Source organism: Macrobrachium nipponense, chromosome 17 (assembly GCF_015104395.2).
Source record: "Macrobrachium nipponense isolate FS-2020 chromosome 17, ASM1510439v2, whole genome shotgun sequence".
Lineage (NCBI taxonomy): Eukaryota > Metazoa > Arthropoda > Malacostraca > Decapoda > Palaemonidae > Macrobrachium > Macrobrachium nipponense.
In genome coordinates this window covers 40,059,400-40,082,958 of record NC_087210.1, presented here as the reverse complement: position 1 = coordinate 40,082,958, position 23,559 = coordinate 40,059,400, and the positions used below count along the sequence as shown (strand labels likewise).

The 23,559-nt window shown below is 47.1% G+C and overlaps 1 protein-coding gene across 1 annotated transcript in view; it reads left to right on the top strand.

Annotated features, from left to right (window-relative positions):
• The window catches only part of LOC135195888 (large ribosomal subunit protein mL40-like), a 190,584-nt gene that overhangs the window by 54,946 nt on the left and 112,079 nt on the right, over nt 1–23,559 (top strand). Inside the window, exon 3 of the mRNA XM_064222395.1 lies at nt 21,793–21,963. Coding sequence (XP_064078465.1) covers nt 21,793–21,963 — 171 coding nt within the window. The remainder of the gene's footprint in view (nt 1–21,792; nt 21,964–23,559) is intronic.

The following is a 23,559-nucleotide window of genomic DNA, read 5'->3' as shown; positions in this document are numbered from 1 at the left end:
ACGCATCGTTTTGGATTACGGTTGGATTGCTCTTGATACCTTGTCGTTACACATTGATTCTGCAAAGGAAGAAACAACACAGGCTACGACAACGACTACTGCATTCTCGGCCACGACATCACAGAAAACGACGAGCGGAAGTTCAACAACGTATCGTCTTTGCCAACAATGCAAGAAAAGGATGAGTACCCTAAGACACGATAGTCATTCCTTATGCGTAAATTGTAGGCCTGTTCAATGTAAAGACCAGATGTGTGGAATGTCAGGAGTGGTCTTTGGACCAGATGTTAGGGTATCTCAAACATAGGAAAGGTCTCGTATTAAGAAGTAAGTGTAGGCAGGAAGAGGCTAACGTAGATCAAGATAAAGACTTAGAGACAGCGCTCTTTAAGAGACTCGAGAGTAGGCTTACATCGAGTATGACATCTCTGTTACCGATTTTATGTCAAGATTAAGTGAGGATAGATCGAGCAATAGGGATACTGAAATTACTAATCGTTCTTTTCCAGCTCCCCTGCCTGTTCCAGAACCAGCCCTAACCGGTGCTGGGGGTTATGGGGATCCGCAAGCCCACAGGGCAGGATCCGCCGTCCCCCCTGGCACGGAGCAGGCAGTGTTGGCAGCAGATTCCCCTTCCCTCGATGTGTAAGTTCTCAGGTTGAAAAAAAAAAAAAAAAATAATAATAATAATAATAATAATATTAGGTCAGATACAGACGAGTAGGGATAATAGGCTACATAGTGTATAGGAAGAGAAGTGCAGGCTTCTTCGGGTCGGTTTTCTATTAAAAGTAGTAGTTGTTCCGACACGGCATACAAACCTTCGGTCCTTTTACAATAGGAAGGTTACTAGCGGTAGGTGGATAGGTCGTAAGCTTTCGAACAGGGGGTTAGGTAGTTAACTGCTTGTCCGACAGGCGCGCGCGCGACTGAGAGGTAAACAATCACTTTTGCTTTCGGCCTCACAGCGAGTGGACGTGTGTGTTCTACGCTCTCTGCCCGCTTCTCGTCGTTTGCTTTCTTTCGTTTGTATGGTTGTGTTTTCTCTTTCTGTGAAGAATCATTGTAAGTACAATCATTTCCTTTATAATTATTCATTTATCAAGTGAATTATTGATCGATGATGGATTCTCCGCGCCCCGCTACCATCCGGCGATTGTGCCCGGGAACCGAAGGGCGTAAATGCGGAAAATTCCGCTCATTCCCAGAAATCGATCCTCATGTGCTGTGTGCTCGGTGTCGGGGGCATGAGTGTACCCGCGCCGAGCCTTGTGATGTATGTGTGTCTTGATCGGAGGCGCAGTGGGGCATGTACGAGGGTAGGAAGAAGCGAAGGCCGACAAAGGAGTCGTCGGAGAGCTCTCCCGCGATTCCTTTGGTTACGGACACTTCGTCTTCTTTCCTGCCCCCTGCTCAGCTCCCACGGTTGGCGCCTTCCCCTGCGGGGGGGGGGTTTCCAGGTCCTTCTCCTCACCCGACCTGTCGAGTGTGGAGGAGGGCGCTAGGTACCCTGACGTTGAGTTGTACTCTGGGTCCTCTATCCGTTCGTCTACACCGCGCGGACTGGTAGAGGCTCCTGCTAATCACCCGACCTTTGCTTCCTCAGGTGCTGTTGCTGCGAAGGACGACCTTGGACAGGTGTGGGCATCGTTGGGCTTGCAGGGCGTGCCGAGTGTCCAGGGGCTGCTCTACCATCTAGCTGGCTCGGTTGCGGTCACGCATGCCACGGTGACCACCACTACCACGACCTTGTCGACCCCTGGCTATGCTTCACCTCCTCATCTGGTGTATTCCCCGCATGCGGTGTCTGTAACACCAACTTCATCAGTGCAGGGGCCGATCGCCGTACCACGGGGGAGTGTGATGCCACCGCCGCCTGGGTTTGCCGTGCTGCCGCGACCGGACTTCGTGTGCCCGAAGAGCTCGCCCCTGGACCTCCCGCCGGTGCCTAGGATGTCGGTGTCGCTGGTCCGTCCTCCTGGCCTGTCTGTACCTCCTACCGTACCTGCCGTACCTGCCCAGCCGCTGATGAGTGATGTGATGTTGCCGACCACCGCTGCCGTTCCTGTACCCGTTCCTGCCGTCTCCGTTCCTGCTGTTCCTGTGATGCCTGCACCTGCTGATGTCGTTCCTGTTTGTGGCGCCGCTGCTTCCGATGTCGGTCTGTCTGGACAGGTGCGTCCGGGCCCTGTTGCTTCGGCAACAGCAGCCCCGGCTCCGCCCTGGATGGCTGACTTGACATCGGTCCTGAGGAAGCTGACGAAGAAGAAGAGGAAGAGGAGGAAGGTGTCGTCGTCGTCTTCTTCATCGTCTGCCGCCTCTCCCCCTTCATCTTCTAAGGCTTCACAGCCTAAGAAGAAGAAGGTCGCCTCCTCCCCCCCTAAGAAGTCTCCTTCGGGAACTTCTAAGGGCCCGTCTCGCTCCGGTGAGACGGGGGGTTCTTCCGCTGGTCATCCTGCTCCTTCGGGAGCAGGGCCCGTCTCTTCTTCCGCAAGGAAGAAGACTACGGGGACCAGAGGGGTGTTGGCTAACGCCGGCACTTCCTCGCCTGGTGTCAGTGGTTCTGCCACTGCATCAGGATCCGTCTCGGCCTCTCGTTCACGGGAGGTACCGAGTGTACGGTCGCCTACCAGCGATCGTGCAGCCAGGAACCAGACCTCTGAGCCCGCTCAGCGTCAGGTTCACGGCATGGAGCGGAAGACTGGTGACAGCCGCTCACGCGACTCTCACCAGACCAGCTCTCGCTCTCGCGGCGACCAGCTGGCTACCCGGGCTGACGTGATGGTCCACGACCGGCCACGGGCTGAGGCTGGGAAGAGGTCCCCCCGTTCGCCGGTGCCAGCAACGTGACATGCCGTGAGGACAAGCACCGGTCTCACCGTGACAGTGGAGCCTGCAGGTTGCCTGACCGTTGCTCTCACAGAGAGCGATCGGGTACGGCAACCAGCACCGGCTCTTCTGACACTCGAGATTGGGGCCGCTGTGCTCAGTCCAGCCGTTCTCCACAGCAAGACGGTTTGACCAGGCCTGCAGCTCGATCGCCACCGCGGGTTGACGATCGCCTGCAGCCCTCCAAGCCTGCTGGTTCTGCCAGCGAGCGAGGAGGGAACGTCAGGTCTGCCTCTCCCGTACCTTCAACCTCCTCGGGTTACACCGGGAGGAGCGAGGTATTGAGGAGTGATCATGAGGGGTGCGCCCCTCATGATCCCACCACGACGCCCTACGTGCCAGGCACGGTTCTAGGACCGGCCAGGACGTATGCACAAGTGGCTGGAGGAGACCGAGAGGGGTCTGTCGCTGTTCCCCCCCTCGAGGGGGGAGGGTCTCGGGAGTTGCTCCTGTTCGAGGGACTGGATGGTCCTACTCCTCAGGATGCAGTCACTCCGGAGATCCAGAGGAACTTTGCCGAGGTAATTGCGCTGATTCGTCAGCACAACGACCTCGGGGAAGGATCGCCACTCCCACCTTCCGAGCCCACGTCCCGGCTCGAGTCGTTCTGGGGCCCGAAGAGGGAACCCAGACCGATGGTGGGATTGCCGCGATCGGAGCTCGCCGACTCGGTTCTGGGCCAGGTGGAGTCTCTTGTCTCCGGGCAAGACGGCTCTCTCAAGTCCAGCAGGTTGAGCAAGCTACTTCCGCCTCCTCTACTGCGACAGCGGCGTTTCTACGTGATGTCTGAAGACCCAATGCCGCCCAAACAGGTGAACCCGGAGTTAGCCAGGCTAACGCCGGGTGTGTCTCTGCAGCAGCTCCTGTCAGAGAACCTATGGTTCTCGCAGCAAGAGGCACTTGGTCTGGAATCCACTGCCATGGCAGCTTTCCAGGCCGTCTCCTGGATAGACCTGTGGTCCCTCACAGTGTCTAAGGTCGCAGCCAACTCCGGGGGAATTTCTCCCGAAGAAGACTCAGCCTTCAGGAGGCTTTGCCAGTCTGGGGGAAGAGCCATCTCCTTCCTAGCCCACCAGACGGTAAACCTGTGGGCCAACCTGGTTCTCCGACGTAGGGACGCTGTCCTTACTCGAGTATCCAGGGCGGTTGGGCGTGAGGCGTCATTAGGGCTTTGTAATGGACCATTACGGAGTTCCTCATTTCTCTTCCCAGGAGAGATGGTGGACGCTGCGGTGGACAGACGGCGCACTGATGACAGTGACCGTCTGGTACACCAGGCAGTTTCGAAGGCTTCTGGGCAGCCTCAAACTGCGGCCAAGCCAAAGAGCTCGGCTAGCGCTTCCACGGTGGCTAAGACGGTAGTCGCGTCGAAGCCCCGTGGAAAGACTCTGTCTTCTTCGTCTTCTGCAAAGGGGGGCCGTAACCAGCCCTCCTCCCAGCCTTCCTTCTCGCGAGGAGGGTCTGGGAAGAAGTCGAAGAAAGGGGGGAAACACTAGGGACGGCATTCCCCCTCACCTGCTGCCGGAAGTGGGGGGGTGCCTGGCCAGCCATTGGGCAACTTGGCAGCGCTACGGCGCCGAGACCTGGATAGTAGATGTCCTTCGGGAGGGATATCTATTACCCTTCGAATCTCGGCCACCCCTCACCTCCAACCCGGTCCAACAGCAGTCATACGTTCCAGGATCTTCGAAGGACGTAGCATTAAGACAGGAGATCAAGACCATGCTGAGCAAACGAGCTGTAGAGATTGTCACGGATCAGTCACCGGGCTTCTACAGTCGACTTTTCCTGGTGGAGAAGTCTACGGGGGGCTGGCGCCCGGTGATAGATCTCTCTCCCCTGAACCGGTTCGTTCGCCAGACCCGGTTCACGATGGAGACGGCACGCTCCGTGCTCGACTCCATCAGGGAGAACGATTTCATGCTTTCAGTGGAACTGAAGGATGCGTATTTCCAAATACCCATTCATCAGTCCTCCAGGAAGTACCTCCGCTTCATCCTCGACGGGACGGTGTACCAATTCAGGGCACTTTGCTTCGGTCTCTCAACCGTCCCACAGGTGTTCACGCGAGTGTTCACTCTGGTGTCTGCTTGGGCCCATTCGCACGGGATACGTCTGATGAGGTATCTCGACAATTGGCTAGTCCTGGCGAGCTCCCGCTCGCAGTTGCTGCAGGACAGGGATCAGCTACTCGAGTTCTGTCGCGATCTGGGGATCGTTGTGAACTTTGAGAAGTCCGATCTCGAACCCAAGCAGAGGATGAAGTACCTGGGTATGCTGATCGACACGGTAGCAGGGCGAGTCTTCCCCGCAGACTCGCGGATCAGCAGATTCAGGGAGGCAGCCAACCAGTTCCTGTCTCGGCAGGAACAGGCAGCTCAGCGATGGCAAGTCGTGATCGGACACCTGTCGTCACTCGAGAAGTTAGTCCCTCACGGGCGTCTTCACCTGCGGTCTCTTCAGTGGAGACTAAAGGAGAGTTGGTCACAGGCAACGGATCCCCCGAGCTTTCCAGTGTCGCTGACACCGGAGGTGAGGCAGGACCTAGCATGGTGGCTGGACGACAGGAACCTCTTAAAGGGAGTGCCTCTACGCACTCCCACCCCGGAGATACAGCTGTTCTCAGACGCATCGACCGAGGGGTGGGGCGCACACCTAGAGCAGTTGCTGTCTTCAGGAGTGTGGGACGAGCACGACAAGCACCTTCACATCAATGTACTGGAACTCAAGGCAGCGTTTCGCGCGCTCCAAGAGTTTCAGGACCGCTTGATCGGACACTCAGTGGTGTTGATGTGCGACAACACCACGGTGGTGGCTTACGTCAACAAACAGGGGGGCCTAGTGTCTCTCTTGTTGTACCAGTTGACTCGGCAGGTGCACGAGTGGGCCGAGGCTCACTCAATAGAGCTGTCGGCACGCTACATTCCAGGGAAGAGGAATGTAGTAGCAGACAAGCTCAGCCGTCAGGATCAGGTGATAGGGACTGAATGGTCTCTACACCAGGACGTGGCGGAAAGGCTCTTCGACCTGTGGGGGCGACCAGTCGTGGATCTGTTCGCCACCCGGCACAACAGAAAACTTCAGGTTTTCTTTTCAGCCGTGCCGGACCCATGGGCAGCTGCAGAGGACGCTCTTCAACGCCCGTGGGACAACCTCTTCGCTTATGCCTTACCCCCGTTCAGCCTGATTCGCAAGGTGATCAGTCGAGCACTGGTCACCCCGAATCTCAGGATGATCCTGGTGGCTCCCAAATGGCCCCAGGCCATTTGGTATCCGGACCTGCTAGCTCTTCTCGCAGGAGAACTGAGAGAGATTCCCCCTTGGCACAACCTTCTCGTCCAGCCACACGTAGAGCGTGGGTACCACCAAACAGTCCAGTCCCTTTCGTCTTCGGCTGGCTGTTATCCACCATCTCTTGCGAATGAGAGGCTTTTCTCGTAGCGCAGCAACAGAGATGGTTGGAAACGTCCGTCAGTCCTCTGCAGCTGTGTACCAGGGAAAGTGGGCCGTCTTCTGTGGTTGGTGTCGTAGACGGGGTATATCTCCTCTCAGAGCCACTCTTCAGCAGGTAGCGGATTTCCTCGTTTTTTTTCGCCGAGAGAAGCTCCTCTCAGTCCCCACAGTCAAAGGATATAGAGCCGCCCTGGCACTAGTTCTGAAACTGAGGGGATTGGATATCTCGAACTCGTTCGAGATCTCCTTGCTCATGAGGAGCTTCGAAAGGTCTTGCCCATCCAGGGAACTCAGGCCCCCTGAGTGGGACGTGACTCTCGTCCTTAGGAGTTTGACTCGAAGACCCTTCGAGCCACTCCGAGAGTCGTCAGACAGGGATCTGACCCTCAAGACCCTCTTCTTGCTGGCCCTGGCATCGGCGAAGAGAGTAGGGGAACTTCATGGTCTTTCCTTCGATGTACATCACTCCAGGGGATGGGGATCTGTGACGCTCGATTTCGTCCCGAACTTCGTTGCGAAGACTCAGAAACCTTCGGTCCCTGACGACAGGTTTGAGTCTTTCACGATTCCCTCCCTAATGGACTTCACCGATAATGATGCGGATGAGATGCTGCTTTGTCCTGTGAGGGCGCTACGGCGCTATCTGAAGAGAACTCGGCACCTCAGGCCTGAGTGTCGACGCCTCTTCGTTAGCACCGGGCTGCGTGAGGTCATCAGGAGGGCGTATGAGGCTGATGGTAGTGACGACATCCGTACGTCCCGTCCGAGAGCTCACGAAGTCAGAAGTATTGGCCCCTCGTTGGCGTTTCGTAAGAACTTCTCCGTGGCGCAGGTCCTGAAGGCAGGTGTCTTGTCTAACTAGACTACCTTCACCTCCTTCTACCTTCGGGATATTGCCCACAGGTCCTTGGATACCTTTTCCTTGGGACCCGTGGTGGCTGCTCAACAAGTTGTGTAGCTAACCCAGACCCTCGCAGGCTGAACAGCATCAAGTCCTGGTGTGACTGTGCGGATGGATGTGTGAATGAGTGAGTGACTGGCTTCTCTTCCCATCTTTTCCTCCTCCTCTACCTGTGGGCAGAGGGTCACGGTCGTCACTACGCTGGATGAGGACGAGATGCAGGTGAGCTATATGACAGAGTCCCATTCTATCCCTTTCACTAGGGATAGAAGCAGAATATCCACCACTTCCTCCTACAAGGGGGGGAAGTGGATGCCAACAAGAGACAAACCCATGACTTTATATTTGCTCCTGTACAGGAACAAGTTCTTACATTGCTGGTACGAAGAGACACGCTTGCCTCTCTCTTAGTACTTGGTCCAGAGGTCTGACCATTGATCCTGCGGTGCACACCCCGATCAATCGGACAGAGGCTTGGATCCCTCCCTCGCTCTTACGACCAGGGAGGCATTCCAAGGTTGGGCGAACACCAGTCTGTTCACAAAAGACTCAGATTCCTCCCACCAAGAAGTGAGTCTTCCTATTGTAAAAGGACCGAAGGTTTGTATGCCGTGTCGGAACAAATGACAATTTGTCCAAAATTGCATTTTTCCTAACTATACAAACCTGAGGTCCTTTTACACATAGTCCCACCTCATGCCACCCCTCACTCTGCAGTTTTTTGCTTGGGCCAAAAGCAAAAGTGATTGTTTACCTCCCAGTCGCGCGCACGCGCCTGTCGGACAAGCAGTTAACTACCGAACCCCTTGTTCGAAAGCTTACGACCTATCCAGCTGCCGCTAGTAACCTTCCTATTGTAAAAGGACTTCAGGTTTGTATAGTTAGGAAAAATGCAATTTTGGACAAATTGTCATTTTATAGAGGGACAGTGTCCTTAGAGCCTCTTTGGGTTTTTTCCTGCTTCGAGTTCCTTGCATCAGAAGCTTTTAGGCCATGATTGGTCTTTCAGATCTGGTTTTGGGTCTATCGGGTTTTGAAGGGTTGAGTACTGCACCTTCATCTTTAAGGTTACTTTCTTCTATTTATACGATACGATAATTGTTAATTCAACTAATTCTTCGTTCAATGCATATTGGCTTACGATATTCAGTATGGAGAGAAATAGAATAAAATTAACTACGGCTAGCCTAGTGTTCACAATGATATATCGTATGCATATTCAGTAGCCTAGCCTAGCCTAAAGTATTCGCTGTACATATCGGTAGAGTTATTTTTATAGTGGCTAACGCTGTAGGCTCAAGGCATTCTGACTTCGGATAATTCAGTACAGGTGTAATTGAAAACGAATCTGATCTGGGGATAATTCAATATGAATGTAATCGAACAGAATGAAGATCAGATTCTGTCCGACTAAAGCATTATAATTGTATTATATGTATCATTATATTAGCGTAGTATAAACGCTAAGTCGGCAGTCATTCACGCTGGAATCAGCGGATGACGAATAAGAGTTTGCGTCGCCTTTCCTATCTCATTCTGTCCTGATTGGCTAGCATGACTAACGTAACAATTCTTCTTCACTTATGCCAGGTTTGTACAAACGTCTTGAAGGAGACATGTGTTCAACTATGTAGACATTTAACATAGTCAATAAGGTATCTATCTTGTGGCATATATGTAATCAGATGTCAGATATAAGGAATTCGTATGTATGACGTCTTCATACGTTTAACAGACTAATTCCCGTCAGTAATTACATTGCGCTTATGTCAATTAGTTAGAAATTATTACCAGTCGTATTATCAAATTACAGTGACAACTGAAATTAATATTAGGCCTAATAAAGTTAATTTAACCCTCTTACGCCGAAGCGGTAAAAAAAAAATTGTCTCCCGTGTGCCGGAGGTGTTTCAGAGTGAGCGCGGAAGCAGAAAAAATATTTTTTTCAAAAAATCACAGTGCGCTTAGTTTTCAAGATTAAGAGTTCATTTTTGGCTCCTTTTTTGTCATTGGCTGAAGTTTAGTATTGCAACCATCCAGAAAACTGAAAAAAATTTATCATTATCATATATAAATAATGCGATATATGATAGCACAAAAACGAAATTTCATTTATAATTGTATTCAAATCGCGCTGTGCACAAAACGGTTAAAGGTAACAAGTTACTTTTTTTTCGTTGTAATGTACACTAAATTGCGATCATTTTGGTATATAACACATTGTAAAACGATAAAAGCAACAAAGAGAAAATATTATCACAAAATAATGCATGAATTCGTAACACGCGGACGTAAACAAATATTTTTTTTTCAAAATTCACCATAAATCTAAATATTGTCCTAGAGACTTCCAATTTCTTTCAAAATGAAGACAAATGATTGAATATTACTATACTGTAAGAGTATTAGCTTACAATTGCAGTTTTCGACCATATCTGACGAGTTAAAGTTGACCGAATGTCAAATTTTTTTATATATATATTTTTTATATGCAATTATTTCGGAAATAAGAAAAGCTACAACTTTCAAATACTTTTAGTTTTATTCTACATGAAATTGCGCACATTTTCATATATAAAACTCTATGAAATGCCTAATATGAAACGGAGCAAATATTCCGAGAATGGTACGTACGCATTTCAGAGATTTGTGGCGGAGAATCCGCACGCGGAGGGAAGGAAAGATTTTTTTTTAAATTCACCATAAATCTAAATATTTTGCTAGAGACTTCGAATTTGTTTCAAGATGAAGATAAATGACTGAATATTACTAGACTATAAGAGTTTTATCTTACAATTGCGTTTTTCGACCATTTCGGTAGAGTCAAAGTTGACCGAACGTGGTTTTTTTTCTATTTATCGTGATTTATTTGCAAATATTTCAAAAATGAGAAAAGCTACAACCTTTAATTATTTTTAGTTGTATTCTACATGAAATTTTGCACATTTTCATATATAAAACTTTATGTAACGGCTAATTTAAAATGGTGCAAACATTACCACAATCGCACGTATGATTTTCTGGGCTCAGCTCGTGTCGGCCTATGAAAGTATCCTTAATATCATTCTTTCTAGGCAAAATTAATCTAAAATTACCAGAGAAAAACAAAATTAAGAAAATGTCAGTAAAACTGACTCGCTCACTCTATAAAAGAAGTGTCGGTATGAGAATAGGGGCGAGTGGGATCACTACCACGAGTCATTCACCATTTAGACCTTCCAATCAAAAATCCCCACCAGAGAGAGCTGATACGAAAGGGTGATGCGGCCGCTACTACTACTACTACTGACGCCACAGACAGCAGCGCCCCTAGCGGTCATCCTTAATCTTTAGACGTACACGTTGAGTGCATTTTTCTCTCGTGCCGTGTTTTCTTCAGATTTCTACTTTAATTCATCATGGAACGTGCTGCCATCGCATCGGCTAAGTTAAGTGCCTCATAAGTAGTATTTTACCGTTTTTTAGTCTTCCAGGGACCAGTATTTTCCTTCTTTATAGGTCATATACGGTCTCCCGGTTGACTCGTGGCGGCGGCATGCCGCCTCGTGTTAAGATTTCCCGGTCTCCCATACTGGGACATCTTATACTTATGGGCTTACTATATCACGTTCATCGTTTATTACATCGTTTTTATAGCTAGGACAGCCCTTTTACCATTTCTCTTAGTTTGGTATTTAGGGCTATACTGTGTTTCTGGCCCAGCATCCCGGCTCTTGCTCTTCATCGGCTATCGCTGGCTCCGAGTAGTCAACTGTTCCTCGGAACAGTTTGCCTCCTCCTGGGCTTCTTTTTCTTTTACTAAAAGTGTCTTTTCCCTCTTTTACGATGTATTAGTTAGTTTATTTAGGGTGTTAGGCTAGCCTAGTAGCATGTCCCATGTGTTGGTACAGTCTGGTTCATGTGGCCCTTCCATGGTTGTGTTGCTATCGCGGCTTAGGCCACTTGCGGTCACGTTTTCCATAGCACCTTACCCTTCCCCTTCCCTCCCTACCAGGTATAGGGAGGGGTCTGGGGGACTCCTTGGTTACCATGACAACCACAGTAGCCTTCCTCCCTCTCTCTCTGAGGAGGCCAGGAGCTCCCTCCCAGCTGGGGTATAGGGCGACCACTTGTCTCGGGTACCGGGTCACCGAGCGGGTAGTTGTAGGGACGGGGAGGGGTAGGCCACCCCCCCCTCTCTCTCTCTCCCGCCGCGTTACGCCTGGAACCCCCCTATTGCTCAGTCCCACCCTACCCCTACTGTAATGAACGGAGCCTCCGCTGCAGCCGGGGCCCCTTTGGTTATAGTTCGTCTGGCTCCGCCAGCGGGCGGGGTGGTCATTACTAGTGGTCTGTTGCTTGCCTACTATATCCTCTTTTTTCCGCTACCGGAGGAGAGCTTGCTTCTTACCCGGGCACTCTTCTAGTAGACGGGGAAAAAATTTATATATTTTGTTATAAATATAAGGATGTACCCTAATTTTACAGTGAATTTTAGTTTTAATTATTTTTGTGTGTACCATCTCCGTCGTTCTCCGTTGTGGTTTCATGGCTCACCACCACACCTGGTTGGATATTTTTCTCCTGTCTCCGGCTTAGCCTTAGACAACTCCAACCGCCTAGTTACCACACATATTACGGCGGGGCTCTGGTTTAATCTAACTTTCACGCTCCGGGATGCAGCGGAGCAATTGTTAGGCTGTAAGTGTGCTCCTGATACTTATGTATCTTTCCACTTACAGGCTACCAACTGTCAGGTCCTGGGGTGTAACGCGACTCTTTACGACCCCTGCGCCCATGAGGAGTGCAGGACTCACGCCCGTGTGCCATGACCCACAATGGTATGATCGTCTGCACCCAGCCCAGAAGCCTGCACCATATGCTACGACCTTGTTAGTTAGCTGTTGGGTTGGGGGGGGTAAGTCTACTTTTAGACTTCTTGGTCCTATCACTAATAACACTTAGTTATAAGCTTGTTAAACCCTGTCTCCGCCGCTAGAAGCTTCATTTCGCCTTCCTTTCTTTTCAGGCTGCTGCCGGTGAAGGAAGTCGCCTTAGCAACCCTGAAGGCTTGGGTGGGCGGCTTCGGGAAGAACGCCGCCAAGGGCCAGCCATACATCCTAGATAAGAAGCTGGCCGTTCAGATCTTCCCCGGCGGCAAGTCAACCGGTTATGTTGATCCCATCTCGGCAGCCCCTCTCATAGCTTCCATACAGCAGGAGGTGCAGCAGGCGTTCGGGTCCGCCTCCACGCAGGAGCCGGTCCCAGACGTCGCGAACTTGGACCTGAACATCGAACCTATGGCGGTAGGGGCAGAGGATTTGTTGGTTGAGGTAGGTGTGTCGGGCGCCCAAGGTCTTTCCTTGGGCGCTCCTGGATCTTCTTCTCCTGTCCCTTCTACTGCTTCTTTCCAAGGCTTTACGGGATCTGAGATCCCTACCTGCTCTCCCGCTCTCTCTGTACCCCCGAAGGTGAAGGGACAGAGAGAACAGAAGACCCTCCACAAGACGACTTCTAAGAAGTCGTCGTCGTCTTCTTCAGCAAAGAAGTCTTCGACTTCCTATGCTGACGCGGTGAAGGCAAAGCCGAGCTCTTCGTACTCTAAGAGCTCTAGAAGCAAGGCTTCTAAGGAGAAGGCTCGCGCTCCAGCCGAGCCAACGCCTTCTCCGGCCTCCACCGCATCCACTCCGGCAACGCCGGTTGGAGTGGCGGGACCAGGCTCCTTTGATCCCACCGCCTTCTCGGCAGTGGTGACGCAGCAAGTGGGAGAGATGGTTGGCTCGCAGGTCTCCGCCCTCGGAACCAGGTTTGAACAGATGTTTGCGCAGCTGTCAAACACCCTCAGTCAGTCGGGCCAATCCATCCAGGATCTCTCTAACAGAGTTAGAGAGAATGAGGACCGTGTAGCTGGGCTTTCTCAGGTTCCTCAGCCAATCTCCCCCGTAGCAGGTACTGGCATTCTACAGCTACCTCCATATGAGTCCCTACCAGCCTTCTCCATGGATAACCCATGGAGAGTGGCCGCTTACGCTCCATTCAAGGACGGCATGATCTCTGTCCCAGAGTGTGGAACTCGAAGGATTGAGGACTTCGAGTTTTATCCTCCTGGATTGACTCAGCCTTTCATTGGATATGCTAGGCTGACCGTGGCTGCCCTCACTAGAGAGGACAAGATTTCCCGAGAAAACGTGCTGTATAGTAGGGAGCACGCACAGTGGGAATGGGTTCACTGCCTGGAGGACTGGGAGTGTACCAACACTAAGCTCCAGGCTTTCAAGAGTCCTTTCACTATTTTTGCGATGGAGGAGGAGGCTTCTCTTCCGTTCGCTACCAAAATAGTGGAAGCGACTCTTCAGGCAGTCCTCAAGGATGAGCCCATGCCACAGCTGAGGGAAGCTGAATCTACTTCTCCGCTCTTCCCAGCCTTTGGAGAATTCTGGGAGAACTTGCCTGCCACGTTCACGATTGGTAAGCTTAAGCCAGACTGCGCAATGGACCAGTTTGGCGAGAAGCTTCCAAGGCTGCCTGATACTTTGATTCAGGCAGAGTTCAATGCTCGAACTAGGTTTGGGAGGTCCCTCAACTCCCTGATCATCACGGAAATGGCGGCCCTGTCTTATGGCACAGAACCGCTATTCTAGATTCTGGCCAAGTCTCAGCTTCAGACAGTTCAGACGGATGCTTTCGACTTCTTTCAAGCTAGGAGGAACTGCCGAAAGCACGTTCTGCAGGAGGCCACTATTAGGCACGAGCCTAATAGACTCCTGGCTTCCAGCATGTGGGGGGCGGACCTCTTCCCAGAGTCCGCTGTGAACGAGGTGCACCACTTGGCTGCTAGGCTCAACCAGAGCCTTAGGGCTAGGTGGGGCATCTCTTCCAAGAGGAAGCAAGAAACCGCCCCTGCTGCTGGTAAGAAACTTAAGAAGTCTGGCAGAAGGTTCCAGCCTTACCAGAAGCAACAGCAGTTTGTTCAGGCCGTCCCAGTTACCCAACAGGGACAGCCATCGACTTCGAAACAGGCCCAACCCATCCTCCTGTTGTCCCCTCAGTCTCAACCCTCAACCTCCTACGCAGTCTCGCCGGCCTTCAACTCTATGTATGAAAGCCAGGCTTACCCAGCCTTTAATAGGTTTTCTAGGGGTAGCAGGGCGAGGGGTCACTTTCGCCAGCGTGGCACAGGGAGAGCTGCAAGGGGAAGGCAATTCAGAGGAGGGCGCGGAGGTCAACCCGCCCAACAACAGTGAGGCTCCCCAGGTAGGAGGGAGGCTGTTCCTCTTCCGTCACAGGTGGGGGTTCAGCAAATGGGCACAGAGCATCGTGTCCAAGGGATTGGGTTGGAGTTGGATCAAAGATCCCCCTCCAATCAAATCATTTTATCAGGAACCATCAATGGAATTGACAGATTATGCGGAGGAATTCCTTCAGAAAGGAGCTATTGCGAGAGTCAAGCATCTAAAATTTCAAGGTCGCTTATTCAGCGTGCCAAAGAAAGGCTCAACAAAAAGAAGGGTAATCTTAGACTTGTCAAAGCTAAACTCTTTCATTCGTTGCGACAAGTTCAAAATGCTTACCATCTCGCAGGTAAGGACCTTACTTCCCCGTGGGGCCGTCACATCCTCCATCGATCTTACAGACGCATACTATCATATCCCTATAGCCAGGCACTTCCGTCCATTCCTAGGCTTCAAACTAGGAAATCAGACGTTCTCATTCAAAGTGATGCCCTTCGGTCTGAATGTAGCCCCCAGGGTATTCACGAAAATAGCAGAAGTGGTAGTTCAACAGTTGAGAACTCAAGGGATAATGGTAGCAGCATACCTCGACGATTGGTTGATCTGGGCACCAACGGTCGAGGAATGTCTCAAAGCCACAAAAAAGGTAGTTCAATTTCTGGAACATCTGGGGTTCCAGATAAACAAGACGAAATCCAGACTTACTCCAGAGTCTCGTTTTCAGTGGCTAGGAATCCAATGGGATTTGTCTTCCCACAATCTGTCAATTCCGGTGGTCAAAAGGAAAGAAATAGCCAAGTCTGTGAAACAATTTCTCAAATGCAAACAAACATCAAGGAGAAACCAGGAAAGAATCCAAGGTTCTCTTCAGTTTGCCTCAGTGACAGACATTCTCCTGAAAGCAAGGCTGAAAGATATAAATCGAGTTTGGCGATCGAGAGCAAACGCCAAATCTCGAGACAAGTTGTCAGTAATTCCACAGATCCTTCGCAATCAGCTCCGTCCATGGACAAAAGTGAAGAACCTTGCCAAATTAGTACCCCTTCAATATCCCCTTCCAGTGTTAACCATTCACACGGATGCCTCCCTGTCCGGGTGGGGGGGATATTCTCAATTCAAGCAAGTTCAGGGGACTTGGTCAGTTCAGTTCCGCCAGCTTCACATAAACGTCCTGGAAGCAATGGCAGTATTTCTTACCCTGAAGAGACTTCTTCCCCCGAAGAAGTCTCATCTAAGACTAGTTTTGGACAGTGCAGTGGTAGTACATTGCATCAACAGAGGAGGGTCCAAATCCAAACACGTGAATCATGTCATGATAGCCATCTTTGCCCTAGCAGACAAACACAGATGGCATCTGTCCGCCACTCACCTGGCGGGGGTAAGAAATGTGATAGCAGACGCTTTGTCCCGGTCAGTCCCTCTGGAATCAGAATGGTCCCTGGACGACAGGTCATTCCAGTGGATATGCCGGAGAGTCCCAGGTCTCCAAGTGGATCTCTTCGCCTCACAAGCGAACCACAAGCTCCCTTGCTATGTGGCCCCCAACCTGGACCCTCTGGCTTATGCCACGGACGCCCTGTCGTTAGATTGGAATCAGTGGAGAAAAATTTATGTTTTTCCTCCAGTGAATCTTCTTTTGAAAGTCTTGAGCAAGCTGAGGACTTTCAAGGGACTAGTAGCTCTGATTGCTCCAGACTGGCCAAAGAGCAACTGGTATCCTCTGCTTCTGGAATTGGGTCTCCGACCTCAACGGATTCCCAATCCCAAGCTGTCGCAATCAGTACAAATGAGGACTGTGTTCGCTTCCTCAGGAATTCTTCAGACCCTAACTTTATGGACTTCATGAAGTTTGCAGCTAACAAAGATACTAACATTGATCCACAAAACATCCTCTTCCTAGAATCAGATAAAAGAGAGTCAACTATTAGACAATATGACTCAGCTGTTAAAAAATTAGCATCCTTCCTGAAAGAATCAAACACTACAACCATGACAGTTAACTTAGCTATATCCTTTTTCAGATCCTTGTTTGAAAAAGGCTTAGCAGCTAGCACTATTACTACTCATAAATCGGCTTTGAAGAAGATCTTTCAGTTGGGTTTCCAGATAGACCTAACAGAATCTTACTTTACGTCTATTCCCAAAGCCTGTGCTAGACTTAGACCTTCTCAAAGGCCTACTGCAGTTTCATGGTTCTTAAATGATGTCCTCAAACTAGCCTCAGATACTGACAACTCGTCTTGTACATTCATAATGCTTCTTAGAAAGACGTTATTCTTATTAAGCCTAGCTTCAGGAGCCAGAATTTCAGAACTGTCGGCTCTATCCAGAGATGCGGGTCATGTGGAATTCCTCCCCTCAGGAGAAGTTCTACTTGCGCCGGATCGTAGTTTTTTGGCTAAAAATGAGGATCCTCTTGCAAGGTGGGCTCCTTGGAAAGTCATCCCACTTCCGCAAGATCCTTCTCTCTGCCCAGTATCAACTTTAAGAGCCTTTCTATCTCGTACATCCTCAAGATCCTCAGGTTCTCTCTTTATGAGAGAAAAAGGTGGTACTTTATCAGTAAAAGGAATTAGACAACAGATCCTTTACTTCATTAAACAAGCCAATCCTGATTCATTTCCAAAAGCACATGACATCAGAGGAGTAGCCACCTCAATTAATTACTTCCAACATATGAACTTTGAGGATCTTAAAAAGTATACTGGATGGAAATCTCTGACAGTCTTTAAACGTCATTACCTAAAGTCCTTGGAATCTTTAAAATTTTCTGCAGTAGCAGCGGGAAGCATTGTTTCTCCTGATACTGTATAGTAGTCGTAGTATAGATCCAGGTCTCCTTTCTACCTACCTCGTCCAACATGCCTCACCCTATTGCCATGCTACTCGGATACTCTAGCCTTAGCCGCTGGAATCATATTGGTGGATTGTCCCTTATTTTTTTGCTAGGGACATCCACACTATGTACTTATAATGTACTTCAGTGTTCCTACCCTTATTTTTATGCTAGGGTAGAACACAATGTGTTTGTATATTATGTAAATATCTTACTTAAGTGAATCTATTTTGTTATTTTGCCATTACATTACTGGATATTACTATGTTTAATATAAGTTAATTTTAAGTACTTTATATTGTTTGCTTTCTTTATCATGTCATTGTTTAGGATAAGTTAGCTTTAAGTACTTTGTTTGTATACTGTAATGTCCCTGATTCACTTATATTATATATCTCTTTTTTACAACTGATTTTCATTTGTCCTTATTCCCATCTTGTCTGTTTCTCTGGTACTCTTTCATAGGCCGACACGAGCTGAGCCCAGAAAAGGGATTTTGACGTAGGAAAAATCTATTTCTGGGTGATTGGCTCGTGTCGCCCTATGAAAGTATCCTTAATATCATTCTTTCTAGGCAAAATTAATCTAAAATTACCAGAGAAAAACCAAATTAAGAAAATGTCAGTAAAACTGACTCGCTCACTCTATAAAAGAAGTGTCGGTATGAGAATAGGGGCGAGTGGGATCACTACCACGAGTCATTCACCATTTAGACCTTCCAATCAAAAATCCCCAATAGAGAGAGCTGATACGAAAGGGTGATGCGGCCGCTACTACTACTACTACTGACGCCACGGACAGCAGCGCCCCTAGCGGTCATCCTTAATCTATGAACATCTTGCCCTGCAGAGTGGGTAAAAGAAGACAGGGTGGGTTTCATAGGGTGACACGAGCCAATCACCCAGAAATAGATTTTTCCTACGTCAAAATCCCTTTTTTTGGAAGAGTTACCGCGCGGACGTAAAGAAAATGTTATTTTTTTTCATAAATTCACCATAAATCGAAATTTTGAGCTAGAGACTTCCAATTTGTGGCAAAATGAAGGTAAATGCTTGAATATTACTAGAATATAAGCGTTTTAGCTTACAATTGCGTTTTTCAACCATTTCGGTAGAGTCAAAGTTGACCGAAGGTTGAAATTTTGGCAATTATCGTTATTTATATGAAAATATCTCAAAACTGATAAAAGCTACAACCATGGGTTGTTTTTAGTTGTATTGTGCATGAAATTGCGCACATTTCCATATATAAAACTTTATATAACGGCTAATTTTAAAATGGTGTAAACATTACCACAATCGCATGTATGATTTTTTTCGGAAGAGTTACCGCGCGGACGTAAGGAAAAAGTTTTTTCATAAATTCACCATAAATCGAAATATTGTGCTAGAGACTTCCAATTAGTTGCAAAATTAAGGTAAATGATTGAATATTACTGAAATATAAGAGTTTTAGCTTACAATTGCGTTTTTCGACCATTTCGGTAGTCAAAGTTGACCGAAGGTTGAAATTTTGGCAATTATCATTATTTATATGAAAATATCTCAAAACTGATAAAAACTACAATCATGAGTATTTTATTGTTGTATTCTACATAGAAATGCGCACATTTTCATATATAATACTTCATGTAACGGATTATTTACAATGGTACAAAAATTATGTCAAAGTGACGAAATAATTTTTGAGATGTGTCACAGATACTTTTTAGTGCGGCAAGAAAGAAATTCGCGCTTGCGCGCCTGCGTAACGATTGTAAACAAAACAACACCTTGATCCGTGAACTCCCAGCATCCCCCAAGGCGCGTGATTCAAAAGTTTTAGGCTGGTAGGCCTATAAGTATTTTTCCGCGAATTTTTAAAAAAACTTTTGTAAGTCGACGTAAAATACGTCCAGTCGGCACACGGGAGACAAAAAATGTCGACGTAAAATACGTCCAGTCGGCGTAAGAGGGTTAATTACCTTAAAATATTTATTTATTACTTTTCAATTAAATTACAATTACACTAGCTTGTCGTCAAATAGCACTATCACTTGGTCTCGGCTAATGTTTTTGTCCCTAATTAGCATACTAATGAATATCTGGATACTTAACTTATGAAACGAAGTCATACTGTTCGTCTTACGATGCAATTAAGGCTAAATTTGACTAATACGTCTCATTGGAAGCTAGTTTTTCCCTCGGATTAGATGGCGTTGAATTTAGGATTCCGTTCGTTTTCACTCGTTTTCATAGGTATTACGAACCTTACACTTTATATACTTTATTAATCCTTTGTCGGTGTGAAAACAACAGTAATGAGCTCTTTCATGCTATTAGTTTCTTTTCCACGACTGCGTTTGAATTCATACAAAAGCTTGGGACTTCTGTCCAGGTTGCTGATGCACGTAATTTTGTCTTATTAGCTTCAGCTACATTTATAACATGAATACAGTAATTACCGTCGTGCGCGGATGAATACAATAACGGATGTTGCTATCGGATTCGATTACTGTCGCACGCGGATCAATACAATAAAGTGATGTCGTTATAGGAGTCGATCGCATTAGCAACAAGTTCTCGTTCGGTTGTTCATATCTGTACGCAGTTATACGAGTATATTATCGTTAAGATAATACCTTTTTAACTTAGAAGAGTGTGCAATTTACGGAGGTGGAGATGTTAGACGATTGTAATTCTCTCTCTCTCTCTCTCTCTCTCTCTTCTCTCTCTTCTCGTCTCTCTCTCGATCTCTCTCTATCTCTCTCGCTACTAATCTTGCTCTCTCTCTCTCTCTCTCTCTCTCTCTCTCTCTCTCTCTCTCTCTCTCTCTCTCTCTCTCTCTCTCTCACTTCCCTGATTTCATATTCTCTCTCTTCATCCTAGACGATTGTATTTCTCTCTCTCTCTCTCTCTCTCTTGATTTCATATTCTCCCATCCTATTTTCCACGCTCTCCTAACACTGGACTCATTGTGCAACAGAGAGGTTTTTTTTTTTCTTCCTGTTACACCTTTTCAAACTTTTCTGTCAATTTCCCTTCAGCGCTGACTGACCTCATAGGTCCCAATACTCGGCCTTTGGCCTAAATTCTATTTTTAAACCCAACAATCTCGCTGTCTGAGTTAGTATTAGAGTAGGGAACGAATATTAGGGATATGTAGAAGGTATTCATGATATATCACAAGAGGATTTTAAGTATTAGGACAGATAGGAAAGAACATGTCTGGGTCTATCTGAGGGTATTCTTCCAAGTGCCAACCAGCAGAGAACAGACAGGCAGGTACAACACTACAGGAGAGGACATCACTACGAACGACGACACCGTCGCAGGCGCACCGATGGACATGGTTTTCTCCTCCGTACATGAGAGGCCTAAGGCCACATGGGGGGTCTTCAGTTTCCCTCCATACATGAGAGGCTGAGAGCCACATGGGAGGTCTTCAGATTCCCTCCATACATGAGAGGCCGAGAGCCACATGGGAGGTCTTCAGTTTTTCCTCTACTCAGGTGAGGCACATAGCCAGCTGAGAGGAAACAGGTTTGTATCCCTCCCGCACTCAATGAGTTTTGACCTTAGGGTAGAGGTGCAGGGAGTTTTTCCCTCCACATATGGGAGGCCTAGAAGGCCACACATGGGAGATTAGTTTGAACGAGTGGCAAATGAACTTGAGACTGACTCGCGTACTCAATTATATTGACTGACAACTGGTACAGTGGAGGGCTGAGCAGATTTGATTCCCCACCTCCAAATTAATGTTGTTAATCGGGCTTATTCAGGTGTTCAGGGGGTGTATTGCAATCTGAAGTTTTTATTGTAAATCTAATATTGTAATACCTACCTGAACACCTGAATGATTCCCACCCTCCTCCCCTCTCATACGGAGTTATTGAGTTATGATTGACGTGAGAGGGCAGGTGTGACCGGCCCGTGAGGCAGGGCTACCAGCGGTGGGCTGGTAACTAGGTAATGAGGGTGTTTGCCAGGAGATTGGCAACAGTGATCGTTTATTTTAACCAAAGATTTGGTAAATTTTTAATAAATGAGGGTTCGGGCTGGTAAGTGACCAGGGCTTATTCAGGTGTTCAGGTAGGTATTACAATATTAGTTTTACAATAAAAACTTCATAAGCATCAGCATTATTCAGTATGTGAAAAGCTTTATATTATATTTTTATAATATATTAGCTATCACTTTGACAAATGTAACAGTATCCTAATGTCATGATACTGTTCGTGTGCTGATAATGGTGTGCACACAATGATTTATTTAATTTCTTCTTATCAATTTTCTCAAGTGCCCATACAATATGCTATGTTATAATCTACCATAGTATTTTATATGTTAAAATTACTGTAATGCTTTGACAGCTAACCTCACTTATCTGTTCTTTTATTTTGCATTGTATGAAAATTACCATCTTTTTTGTTGGGGGGAAAAATGAGAAAATCAGGATTGATAATTTAATTTTAAATAATTTAGACTTTGGTTTTTTATTAATTGTAATTTCATTTATTTTAGTGCAGAACCTTTGAAAAAAAAGAAGAAAGTGGATCCACAAGTCTTACGTCATAGAGAAGAAAGAAAAAAGAAGAAAATTGAGAAGGCAATTAAAAGACTTGAGAAGAATGCAAGTCAACTAAAACCAATAGATGAAATAGATGTTCCGTTATCACTATTGCAGGAGAAAGAGTAAGTAAATATTGTTATGGCATGTATTTTTTTCCTTATACCATTGTCATTCTTTTAGTACAACTGATATGATCCATTTTCATAAGTTACATAGGTTTTTACGTTGAAGTACAATCTGAATTCTTAAAACTGGCACCCTTGGGACCAGGCCATTGATGGCCCACAGAAATTATCCCTAAAAAAGCCCCTTTGTAAACAAAGTCTAGCCAGCTCATTCCACATTTATATTCTTTTATTCAGTATCATTCAATCGGTTTAGTTCCTTAAGAAAATTCTGGCCTGCTCCATAAGCATCTCTCTGGAAATGCTTACACCTTTGCTACGTTGGAGCTTAACCACTTTACAAGTGCACTGTCAGATACTGATCTGCTGGGGATTCAACTAAACATAAGGACCTGTAACTCTTTTACTCCTCCTCCTTTTAATTTTCCCCTTCCCTTCGTCCTCGTTTGTTGACAATGTTGGCATGGGATTGGGCCATAGAATTGACTGCTATTTTAACTTGATAGAAGGTGGAGTGTGATGGCATGCCACTCCACTTGTAAAATTAAAGTACACAATGTGGTCTAGCGAGGGAAAATTTTTATGTCAAATCATGTTCATAAGTGTTGGGTCTGTTCTCAATGGACTAACGACCCTTAGGGCTCTGCGGGTATGGAGTGTATCCAGGTGAAGATCCCATGGCAGTTACCACGATGGGTAACAGTATTATTCCTCCCCCATTTGGGCCTCCCTGGTGAGAGGGACCTCAACCTGGATAAAATTTATATAATTCATTTTATGGTGACTAAATCAAACCTCCCTATACCTTCTAGCATGGAAATGGACTATCCCCAGGAAATCTCAATTAATCAAGATCAGTTGTAGCTCTAAATGGCTCTGCTAATGCCTCTACTAAGGATAAAGTATCAACAGAGCATTACTAAGGATAAAGTATCAAGAGAGCATTGTGTTGGAAAATTACCAAATGTTAAGAATTTGCGAGTGCTTCATGTAATAGACACAGACAAACTAGTCCAGTGTGACTGTGAAACTATTTTGACAACTTTCCATACCTAAGGAATCATAACTGAAATCCGGATAAACATCCTAGTAGTCGAGTTAAAGTGGGAAGCATGGATTACTTTTGATAAATATAAAGATGTCATATAGGCCAGTAGTAACATCAATTCCATGCAAATAAATCAGTCTATTATAAGAGGAGTTTGACAGATAAAGTCCCTACATATTATGATACTGTATACTTTGAACCATCTGAATGGTTTCAAGATACCCATCAGAAAACACAGGGTAATATACTCCATCCAGAACTCCCAAACCTCCTATGTGGCTAGTTGCTACTGCTAAGAAGGAAAACTACAGTTATTACATTTCTGCAAGTACTATCTCCAGAAGGTGGGAGGGATAAAGAGTGGAGATGCATGTACTCATACGTGCTAAAAAAAGAAAGAAAACTCAGGCTCAGATGCTATCTGTAATGAATCCTTCTGGGCATGATATGATTCAAGAAATTATACCCCACCTGAATTTTAGTTATGGCCAATGTGCCATTTTTGACAATGTTTATATGAATTCACAGAAAGGTGAAATCCTTAA